Consider the following 12,079-nt stretch of genomic DNA (forward strand, 5'->3'; position numbering starts at 1 on the left):
GTTCGTCACAACACTCCAGGGATGATGCTTGTGGGGGCGTAGAATGGACTGGATGCCACTGCTGGCCGATATTTTTCTTCCATTTGTATGGGATCGCAAGGGTTGTCAGCATTCACTGAGTCCACTTCCCTCATCATGACTGCTTGTCGTCCAGAGCCACGTGAAATTGGTAATATAACGGCCGTCGTCACGTTGGGCTAATGTTATGTGGCAGTGGAGACTTTTGTTGTTGTAGTGGATGACAGTGGCAGCAACTTAATGAATTTCGAGTGCTGTCGGCGGCAGCGAATTGAATTTAGAGTTATCGCCCTTGTGTACATGAACATGGCAGGCTTGATCGTTCCAGAAGTTTGTTGGATGGGGGAGTGTTCTACAAGGCTGACTGTATGTATCTATGTAAGAGCGACAAGAGGGCGCACACAGCGTGCTTACGACAAAACAGGCCAATATACACACGTTAGCAGGCTGGGATTGTATAGAATAAATTGTCCCAGAAAATTCTTGAAAATATTATTATGTTTCAGACTGTTGATAAAAATAAGAAATTGTCTGATACAAAACTTTCATTGTTGAAAGTTGTTTTTCTAAAAACAATATTCAGGCTCATAGTTTTTATAAAAAATATATATCTGGTTTTGCAGCTGTAGATAAAAAATCTCAAATCTCAAACCAAATCCAGTGCAATTAGGTCATAGCAGCTGTGGTTAACATTTTGGTCACCCATGAGAAATATTGTTACAAAACCAGGATAAAATTGTTGGCAAGTATATGTTATTGTCTGTAAATCTTTCAATGTAAGGCCCAGAACCGGGTTCGATTCCCGATATGGGTACAATGTGTGGAGCCCATTTCTGGTGTCGTGATATTGCTGGAATATTACTAAAAGCGGTCTAAAACCATACTCACTCACTTTCTTCGAAGATTTCAAAGACCGTCATACGATTCTTGTACAAAAGTTGTTCGATCAGGGTTACAACATTCAAGTCCTCAGTAAAGCTTCAAAATGTTTTATGGTAGACATATGGATGATATTTCCAATTGGTATCAGTATAAAATCATGTGTAATGCGATTCCCTACTGCGTGTCATATGCTTCCGTGTTTTTACAGGTGAACAATTGACTTGTCTTTGCAAGTGTTTGTGACAGGTGCCACCGATGGGTCATGCTACGCCTCCCATTTCGCAAACACCTGATGTCATGACTGTGTGGTGACATCAACACTACACATCATCAACAGGTTTGGTACAACACGTGCCCTACTAACACGGCCTCTATACTTATTTCAGTGCACATGTGGCATGCTCATGGCCTCATTACGAGACTAGAATAAAACACGTTTTTCCAGTATAGCAGCTGGCTGAACTCACGGGTGATGGGAGGGAGATGGGGGGGGGGGTGAAGGAAGGAAGGAATACAGTAAACTACGGTTATAACGAACCGAAAGGGACCACTGAGTTTAGTTCGTTATAACCGTAGTTCGTTATAGACATATATATAGCATAACTACAGCAAATTTTAGGGACAAAAAAGTAAGTTCGTTATATCCGTCAGTTCGTTATAAGCGTGTTCGTTATAACCGTAGTTTACTGTAAATGAAGAAAGGAATGAAGTGCCAAGTGAAGCTAATGCATGGCGTAATCTGTCGCCGGTCAACTTCAACCGAACGAAAGGGTATATTTTGGTGAGGTGAAATTGGGTTAACATCGCCTATAAGATTATTGCACTTACATAGCGTGTGTTTGTGTGTGCCTGCTTGTACTAGTCCGGACTGATGCCGATTTATAGTACTAGCTCACGGAGATACCGTGCCGCAGTTTAACATGAATACCCCACTCAGACACAGCATACAGACTCCGAGCCGACCAGTCCTTGTTTTAGCCCCTTAATGCCGAGCGCCAGACAGGGTAACAACAAATACCATAGGTCTTTTGGTATGACGCGGCCGGGAATCCAACCCCGGACCTTCCGATCTCTGGGCGGACGCTCTACCACTAGACCACGGAGGCGGATATATTTGGTGTTTGATTTATTAACACATGCTGCCCTGAAAATGTATCAAACTAACTATATATACCTCCGACAAAACAATAAAGTAACTAATGGTTACACACAACCAAATGTTTTCCCATAGACTTCTATAGTAACGTTATATCTTTATAAAAAATAACTAAGCATTCAACAGCTATTACCTGTACGTGTGTGCACAGTTTGGCCTTAGAGCAGCAATAAAAACATAAAAAATGGCTAGCTTAGCCAGCTCCTGTACAGGATGCTGAACACACCACCCCCAGTTTCGCACCAAATGTCACCTACTTGAAAATAGCTGTGGTCACATTCAGCATAAGTCATCATGTTGAAAAAGACAGAACTAAATATAGAAAAACATGGTCAGTTTTAATAACTGGATGGATGTACATTTGAAAGCCATACAAATCTTACAGAATATCCTCCAATCACTGCCTGCAGATATCTCTCGATCTGCACTGAAGGCTCCCTACGAATACCCCACTGTCCCAACTGGTTCTGATTTGGTGTACTAGAACCTAAAGATTTGCAGGTTATCGTTGAGGCCTAGGTCTGGACTTTTATAGTCAGTTAACTCCCTTGTCTCAGGAAGATTGGGAAAAGTGCAGACAGACAGACAAATGATCACATTGGTTCAACTTGGACCCACGACCGGAGATAACCTGACAATCTCTCTCGGTCAATAAAAATATATCTCTCTCGGTCAATAAATGATATATCAGCAATGTTCAATCAAACAATTTTAACCTCTTGAAAAATACCACGTTTGTGACGTGGATGAAGCCACGCTTGGATGTTTCCTGGAGACGACATTCAATAGGAGCTTAGTCACACACGATTTCTCCAAATCCATTAAGATTCATAATCCTGTGCAACAAAGTATACACCGTCTCATCTATTTCATATTTAGATCTATGCATAAATGTTCAATTTGACGAAAAGCTATCCAAAAGCTGTATGCCAAGAGGAATGACTTTCTATGCGCCAACTTTCCATTTATTTCGAGCAATATCACAGCAGCTCAAGCCTTTGGTGTCTGCATTTCACAGCCTTTGAGGTACAGTCAAGCATGCTCTTTCTACGAAGACGTCAAAGAGCAGCATCATAAAGCATTTTTATATTATAAAAGATAATTTTTGGCAACACCACGTGCAGCAAATGCCTACTGTACAGTTTTCTTCAGATTGGCAGAAAACTGGTCAACTTGACATGATTGTACTCGCAACTGCTTCAGGAATGTACTTTTCTGTTACTAAGATTGTGGGTTATGGAGATAAATAGCACAACTTTTGATGTAAACTGACGACGAAACGTTACAAAACTGAAATTTTGACAAGTTGGGTCCAAACCCTCAATAGTGTTACAGAAGTGTTCATAATCGTCGCCCAAACACAACCAAAACAATTTGCAGAGTCATGAACATGCCACAGTACCCAGATCAATGGAACTTAAGTTTGAAGTGAAACTTTGGCTGCCCTTACAGCATGCCAACCTACAAATATATGGGTATAAAAGGAAGGATTTATTGTTCATTCACACACAAACCGCTGGACAGTAGCATGCTGAGATAAAACCTACAACAGAAAGATATGATAAATATAGGAGCATGCATGGTCACGTTGCAAGGAGCTATGCCTGTAGACGAATGATACGTAGTCATCATGCGCATAGACTGATACAGGGCGGAAGAGAGACCTACTGGCAGACCTCCTGTCACTGTCACCAAGGAAACTGTACATTCGCATCCTCCATCTGTGGAATGATGACTGTGACATCATCAGCTGAGATAGTCATCCTGTCAGTCGCTGGACAGTGTCCAGAAGACTGCGTCGGTACAATATCAGAGCTTTCAGACCACTACCAGATGTAGCGCTGACACTGCAACGCTGGAAGAATACAAACTAGAAAGGGGTCAGTTCATAGGAGAGAGCAGATTCTTTTCCTAGCAGATGGAATAATTTGTGTCAACCTCCGACAAGGAGAACGTTGATGCATTCAAGGTGTGGAACAGTTTGGAGGTGGCAGCATCTGTACTCTTGCCAAGGCGGTATCCGTAGCCAAGTCAATCCGGCATCATCAGTCCTGCAATGCGGCATCATTAGACCTGTCAATGCAACATCACCTTCGTGACCAACTCGTGTTATTCCGGGACAAGCCGAATAGCGACTCGTGCCCCTCTCATGTCCATTTGTGCGACCGGGTTCCGTCTTAGCTAAAACGGGCATACCTAAAACAATTGTCAACTCGTTGCGTAATGGTTTACATATATTTCCCCATATATATTATATATATTTCAGATGCAATAAAAAGCACATCGGGACATGCGGATTTATACAGTATGATTGAACACATTTAACTGTGTCTATGGTATATTTTTAGATGCAAGACATATGTAAAATCAAAAATTGTTTCTGAGGGATTCTTTGACAAAGAACTTGAAATCATACGCGCATTCTGATTGGTGTGTCGTATTTTCGCACATAACATTCATCGATAGGGGGACGATTCTTCTTGCAGGTTACCGAAAGGGGCGAGTGGTGACGAATGTGGACAGCGTTACATTGGCCAATCTGTCTACCCTGTTGTACTGCCGTTCTTGCAACAAAACAGGGAAGACCCTGTTTCAACAAGGCAACACAAGGATCAGTTAAGCGTGGTGTTGAATCCTATTTCTTATTGACCAATCTCATTAAAATAAGATCTTAGTTCTCGCTGCCGCTAAACAAAGATCTGAGGACATCCATCCCATTTCGCGAACTTTGACCTATCACTGAAACGACCAACAAGAAGTCGACATCAGCCAATTAGAAAGCAGCTTTCTCGAGCTTTACGGCACTCGTTTCAACCTGGCGATTTCCATTTCAGACTACGCTTGAAAAATATGTTGACACAGTTCTCGATTAAAAAATTGAAAACTGAACAAACGAACATTCCGGAATGTCTGATATATGGTTGTGTTTGAATGGCAGTCCTTCCCTCGTACTGCGCAACGCCTCCTCCGTTCAAATGTTTATCGCACGTAAGTGGGAGAGACAAAATAATTTTGGCGGAATCAGTCATACGGGTCGTAATTGTCGTTCGGAATACCCCGTGTAACGTTTTCGAGGTTGCATGATTAGAAAACACATTCCGACTGCCACTTTCATGATCTGGTAAGAGACGCTTTGATTGGTCGGATGAAAGGTCGTTCTGGGATCCCGTAATGGGATGTCCTCAGATCATTGTTTAGCGATAGCGAGAACTAAGGTCTGATTTTAATGAGACTGCTTATGGTCAGACGTATCGCATTTTCTCATGGTCGTGTTGGGCGCGCATTGATTCCGGTGGGGGCATACAGACTGACAATTTTGACATTTTGAAGGACTTAAAAGGAGTTTCGTGTGCTCATTTCAGTTTTGATGGTTGATCGAATGCTGCACTGAGCACATCCTCCAAAAATATGGACACACCACCTACTTTTTTGTTCTCATTCATGGCATAAACTTTTAATGGTGTTGATGTTTAATTCAGGTTTTTGACAATACAATTATGTTTCTGTTGTAGGTTTTTTTCCAAGTTAGGGTAAATGATGCTTAATGAGCATTTCACGTCACAGTCGGTAACTGTGTCAGTCATATGACAGTGGGACAAGTGATAACGACACAGTGACCTGCATGATATTGCCTTTTGAATATGAAGGATTTGAAATGAGAAATAATACATAAGTGTTACAGACATACTGTCAATCATGGTCATGTCTCGATGTCAAGGATTCTGGCTTTGCTCCCAAAATACTCTGTACTGATGAGGATGGCCATATTACGGTCGAGACTTTTTTAGGATGAGATATTTTTCCAGTAGATGGAGACTGAGTTTTTTAAAATTAAATTGAATTAAATTAAATTTACTACAATTATGAGCTGTGTCCAACACCCCCTATTGTGTTTTGAACACAAAACTAACAAGAAATGCCGCCACCACCCCAAGTCCCTCGCCAGAATTTAAAATGGGGTCACCAGTGAGAGCTTACTGACAGAATTGTCATCGGGGGTGTTGCACACAGCTGATGATGACTCGCTAGGTTAACATAGTTACCTATATTTCAACATCGCGTGCTGAAACGTTAAAAAGTGGGAATATGACTACAACCCGTTCTAAAATACTACATTCATCTTTGATTCTGTAACAGCATCCATTTTGTTTGCTTAGGAGCCCTGTATTTAAATAGGGAATCTCACCCAAGTGAGTGAGTGTGTGAGTGGGTTGGGTTTAACGGCGCTTTTAACAGTATTACAGTTATATAACGGTGTGTCAGCTTAATGTGGAAGGAAAGCCCGAAGTGATGCAGGTCTTAGACGTTTACCACTTCGGTGTTCACGATCACGGGTATGGTGCTGACTGACCTAGAAACATAATCGGGGCGAACCATGATTCGAACCCACAATCATAGGTTTCTGGCGTGCCCAAGGGACGCAACTCTTCACAGCGAATTGCGGCGCCTTAGACGACTGGGCCCCCCGCGCCCCCCGCGCCCCCCGCGCCCCCCTATTGAGATAATTTGAGCCCTTTCGACTTCTTAATAACTTTGAGTCGATCTGACGGAAAATCAATTTTCCGGGAAGAAGCTACTCGTGAATGTTTTCCGAAGACGGAATTCAACACGAACTTGATCACGCAAGGTTTCTCCAAATCCATTAAGTTACATAATCCTGTGCAGCGAAGTAAATAGGGCATTTATCAACATGGTGGTGTCAGTTTCTCATAGTTTTGATAAATCAAACATGGTCTCTGGTTGAAGAAAGTGCTCATGAATCTACACAGAAAGCTATGTAAATAAACCACTGCCCACATATAGCCCTATTATTGCTAAAACCTGAAACGGCAATGAGAAAAAGTATTCAAAATAATAACATCTCTAAGAAGTAAAATGTATACAAGTCATCAGAGTAAACTCCATCCTTCAACCTTCACATTTTCTCTTTTTTCTTCCAAAGGACGGTTAAAGGGCAAGTTCACGCGAGAATGAACCTATTTTTCTTGTACCTTTTCAACATGAAAATTAGTTACCTGGTAGTTTCATAGCCAAAGCAATACAAATATCACAAGTAACCAATATAGTTTATTAATTAAATCGGTTCATATTTTTCACATTTACCGAGAGTTCTATTTCCTTAATAAACACACCATGGCTTATGTCCCTTGCTTTATGACCTGTAGCTTTTCATATGCGCAGCCTACTGTTTTGTTCGGTGCGCGCTGTTTAAAGTACAAGGCTCAGCACACTTACTCCAAAATTATTTCGTTTTTCAAAATCGCGACTGAGAAGACACGGTGCATGGATAAGGTACGGTAAGATTTGCGATGATGGCTGGAAGAGTCCATTGTATGAATTTCACTTCATCGTTCATTTGTGTTGCCTCCCTCTCTGTCTCCCTGTCCCTTTACCCGCCCACCCCCCGTCCCTCTATCTCCCTGCCCCTCTACCCGCACCCCCATCTCCCTGTCTCTCCCACCCTGTCGCCATGTCCCTCTACCCGCCCCAACCTCTCCTTCCATTCTGTCTCCCTGTCCCTCTACCCGCCCCATCTTTCTCCCAACCGCTCTACCCGCACCCCCATCTCCCTGCCTCTCCCTCCCTGTCTCCATGTCCCTCTAGCCGCCCCGCCCCGCCCTCTCCCTTCCTCTCTGTCTCCATGTCCCTCTACCCGCCCCCTCTTTCTCCCAACCGCTACCCGCACCCCCATCTCCCTGCCTCTCCCACCCTGTCGCCATGTCCCTCTACCCGCCCCACCCTCTCCTTCCATTCTGTCTCCATGTCCCTCTACCCGCCCCAACCTCTCCTTCCACTCTGTCTCCGTGTCCCTCTACCCGCCCCACCCTCTCCTTCCATTCTGTCTCCCTCTCCCTGTACCCGCCCCCTCTTTCTCCAAACCGCTCTACCCGCTCCCCCATCTCCCTTCCACTCTGTCTCCCTGTCCCTCTACCCGCCCCAACCTCTCCTTCCATTCTGTCTCCCTGTCCCTCTACCCGCCCCAACCTCTCCTTCCACTCTGTCTCCCTGTCCCTCTACCCGCCCCAACCTCTCCTTCCATTATGTCTCCCTGTCCTTCTACCCGCCCCCTATTTCTCAAAACCGCTCTACCCGCACCCCCATCTCCCTTCCACTCTGTCTCCATGTCCCTCTACCCGCCCCAACCTCTCCTTCCATCCTGTCTCCCTGTCCCTTTACCCGCCCCAACCTCTCCTTCCACTCTGTCTCCCTGTCCCTCTACCCGCCCCAACCTCTCCTTCCACTCTGTCTCCATGTCCCTCAACCCGCCCCAACCTCTCCTTCCACTCTGTCTCCCTGTCCCTCTACCCGCCCCAACCTCTCCTTCCATTCTGTCTCCCTGTCCCTGTACCCGCCCCAACCTCTCCTTCCATTCTGTCTCCCTGTCCCTCTACCCGCCCCAACCTCTCCTTCCATTCTGTCTCCCTGTCCCTGTACCCGCCCCAACCTCTCCTTCCACTCTGTCTCCCTGTCCCTGTACCCGCCCCCATCTCCCTTCCATTCTGTCTCCATGTCCCTCTACCCGCCCCAACCTCTCCTTCCACTCTGTCTCCCTGTCCCTCTACCCGCCCCAACCTCTCCTTCCATTCTGTCTCCATGTCCCTCTACCCGCCCCAACCTCTCCTTCCACTCTGTCTCCATGTCCCTCTACCCGCCCCAACCTCTCCTTCCACTCTGTCTCCATGTCCCTCGACCCGCCCCAACCTCTCCTTCCACTCTGTCTCCATGTCCCTTTACCCGCCCCAACCTCTCCTTCCATTCTGTCTCCATGTCCCTCTACCCGCCCCAACCTCTCCTTCCATTCTGTCTCCCTGTCCCTGTACCCGCCCCAACCTCTCCTTCCACTCTGTCTCCCTGTCCCTGTACCCGCCCCCATCTCCCTTCCATTCTGTCTCCATGTCCCTCTACCCGCCCCAACCTCTCCTTCCACTCTGTCTCCCTGTCCCTCTACCCGCCCCAACCTCTCCTTCCATTCTGTCTCCCTGTCCCTCTACCCGCCCCAACCTCTCCTTCCACTCTGTCTCCATGTCCCTCTACCCGCCCCAACCTCTCCTTCCACTCTGTCTCCATGTCCCTCGACCCGCCCCAACCTCTCCTTCCACTCTGTCTCCATGTCCCTTTACCCGCCCCAACCTCTCCTTCCATTCTGTCTCCCTGTCCCTCTACCCGCCCCAACCTCTCCTTCCACTCTGTCTCCATGTCCCTCTACCCGCCCCAACCTCTCCTTCCATTCTGTCTCCCTGTCCCTCTACCCGCCCCAACCTCTCCCCCCACTCTGTCTCCATGTCCCTCTACCCGCCCCAACCTCACCTTCCACTCTGTCTCCATGTCCCTCTACCCGCCCCAACCTCACCTTCCACTCTGTCTCCCTGTCCCTCTACCCGCCCCAACCTCTCCTTCCACTCTGTCTCCATGTCCCTCTACCCGCCCCAACCTCTCCTTCCACTCTGTCTCCCTGTCCCTCTACCCGCCCCAACCTCTCCTTCCACTCTGTCTCCCTGTCCCTCTACCCGCCCCAACCTTTCCTTCCACTCTGTCTCCCTGTCCCTGTACCCGCCCCCATCTCCCTTCCATTCTGTCTCCCTGTCCCTCTACCCGCCCCAACCTCTCCTTCCACTCTGTCTCCATGTCCCTCTACCCGCCCCGACCTCTCCTTCCACTCTGTCTCCATGTCCCTCGACCCGCCCCAACCTCTCCTTCCACTCTGTCTCCATGTCCCTCGACCCGCCCCAACCTCTCCTTCCACTCTGTCTCCATGTCCCTCGACCCGCCCCAACCTCTCCTTCCACTCTGTCTCCATGTCCCTCTACCCGCCCCAACCTTTCCTTCCACTCTGTCTCCCTGTCCCTGTACCCGCCCCCATCTCCCTTCCATTCTGTCTCCCTGTCCCTCTACCCGCCCCAACCTCTCCTTCCACTCTGTCTCCATGTCCCTCTACCCGCCCCGACCTCTCCTTCCACTCTGTCTCCATGTCCCTCGACCCGCCCCAACCTCTCCTTCCACTCTGTCTCCATGTCCCTCGACCCGCCCCAACCTCTCCTTCCACTCTGTCTCCATGTCCCTCGACCCGCCCCAACCTCTCCTTCCACTCTGTCTCCATGTCCCTCGACCCGCCCCAACCTCTCCTTCCACTCTGTCTCCATGTCCCTCTACCCGCCCCAACCTCTCCTTCCACTCTGTCTCCATGTCCCTCGACCCGCCCCAACCTCTCCTTCCACTCTGTCTCCATGTCCCTCGACCCGCCCCAACCTCTCCTTCCATTCTGTCTCCATGTCCCTCTACCCGCCCCAACCTTTCCTTCCACTCTGTCTCCCTGTCCCTGTACCCGCCCCCATCTCCCTTCCATTCTGTCTCCCTGTCCCTCTACCCGCCCCAACCTCTCCTTCCACTCTGTCTCCATGTCCCTCTACCCGCCCCAACCTCTCCTTCCACTCTGTCTCCATGTCCCTCTACCCGCCCCAACCTCTCCTTCCACTCTGTCTCCATGTCCCTTTACCCGCCCCAACCTCTCCTTCCACTCTGTCTCCATGTCCCTCGACCCGCCCGAACCTCTCCTTCCACTCTGTCTCCCTGTCCCTCTACCCGCCCCAACCTCTCCTTCCACTCTGTCTCCCTGTCCCTGTACCCGCCCCCATCTCCCTTCCATTCTGTCTCCCTGTCCCTCTACCCGCCCCAACCTCTCCTTCCACTCTGTCTCCATGTCCCTCTACCCGCCCCAACCTCTCCTTCCACTCTGTCTCCATGTCCCTCGACCCGCCCCAACCTCTCCTTCCACTCTGTCTCCATGTCCCTCGACCCGCCCCAACCTCTCCTTCCACTCTGTCTCCATGTCCCTCGACCCGCCCCAACCTCTCCTTCCACTCTGTCTCCATGTCCCTTTACCCGCCCCAACCTCTCCTTCCACTCTGTCGCCATGTCCCTCTACCCGCCCCAACCTCTCCTTCCATTCTGTCTCCCTGTCCCTGTACCCGCCCCCATCTCCCTTCCATTCTGTCTCCCTCTCCCTGTACCCGCCCCCTCTTTCTCCAAACCGCTGTACCCGCACCCCCATCTCCCTTCCATTCTGTCTCCATGTCCCTCTACCCGCCCCGCACTCTCCCTTCCTCTCTGTCTCCCTGTCCCTCTACCCGCCCCGCCCTCTCCCTCCCTCTCTGTCTCCATGTCCCTCTACCCGCCCCGCCCTCTCCCTCCCTCTCTGTCTCCCTGTCCCTCTACCCGCCCCGCCCTCTCCCTCCCTCTCTGTCTCCATGTCCCTCTACCCGCCCCGCCCTCTCCCTCCCTCTCTGTCTCCCTGTCCCTCTACCCGCCCCGCCCTCTCCCTCCCTCTCTGTCTCCATGTCCCTCTACCCGCCCCGCCCTCTCCCTCCCTCTCTGTCTCCATGTCCCTCTACCCGCCCCGCCCTCTCCCTCCCTCTCTGTCTCCCTGTCCCTCTACCCGCCCCGCCCTCTCTGTCTCCATGTCCCTCTACCCGCCCCGCCCTCTCCATCCCTCTCTGTCTCCATGTCCCTCTACCCACCCCGCCCTCTCCTTCCCTCTCTGTCTCCATGTCCCTCTACCCGCCCCGCACTCTCCCTTCTTCTGTGTCTCCATGTCCCTCCACCCGCCCCGCCCTCTCCCTCCCTCTCTGTCTCCCTGTCCCTCTACCCGCCCCGCACTCTCCCTCCCTCTCTGTCTCCCTGTCCCTTTACCCGCCCCACCCTCTTCCTTCCTCTGTGTCTCCATGTCCCTCTACCCGCCCCACCCTCTCTGTCTCCCTGTCCCTCTACCCACCCCGCCCTCTCCCTCCCTCTCTGTCTCCCTGTCCCTCTACCCGCCCCACCCTCTCCCTCCCACTCTGTCTCCCTGTCCCTCTACCCGCCCAACCCTCTCCCCCCCTCTCTGTCTCCATGTCCCTGTACCCGCCCAACCCTCTCCCTCCCTCTCTGTCTCCCTGTCCCTCGACCCACCCCGCCCTCTCGCTTTGTCTCCCTGTCCCCTTACCCAACCACTCCAAATAAGACCCTCTCCCCTATTGTTAGCATTTG

The 12,079-nt window shown here is 49.7% G+C and overlaps 2 protein-coding genes across 2 annotated transcripts; both read right to left on the reverse strand.

Annotated features, from left to right (window-relative positions):
• Positions 1-9,860: 9,860 nt before the first annotated feature.
• LOC139464714 (uncharacterized) lies at positions 9,861-10,454 on the reverse strand. The gene has a single exon (XM_071246231.1). It carries the CDS (start codon positions 10,452-10,454, stop codon positions 9,861-9,863), a length of 594 nt encoding a protein of 197 aa, XP_071102332.1.
• Positions 10,455-10,760: 306 nt separating this feature from the next.
• LOC139464716 (uncharacterized) lies at positions 10,761-11,105 on the reverse strand. The gene has a single exon (XM_071246232.1). The coding sequence runs from the start codon at positions 11,103-11,105 to the stop codon at positions 10,761-10,763; it is 345 nt and encodes a 114-aa protein (XP_071102333.1).
• Positions 11,106-12,079: the final 974 nt, after the last annotated feature.

This window comes from Haliotis cracherodii, unplaced genomic scaffold (assembly GCF_022045235.1).
Source record: "Haliotis cracherodii isolate W230 unplaced genomic scaffold, xgHalCrac1.p SCAF_17, whole genome shotgun sequence".
Classification (NCBI taxonomy): Eukaryota; Metazoa; Mollusca; class Gastropoda; order Lepetellida; family Haliotidae; genus Haliotis; species Haliotis cracherodii.

Excerpts from the sequence above, each read along its gene's own strand:
- LOC139464714 (XM_071246231.1), bottom strand. The coding sequence starts at position 10,454 with ATGGAGACAGAGTGGAAGGAGAGGTTGGGGCGGGTAGAGGGACAGGGA.
- LOC139464716 (XM_071246232.1), bottom strand. The coding sequence starts at position 11,105 with ATGGGGGTGCGGGTACAGCGGTTTGGAGAAAGAGGGGGCGGGTACAGG.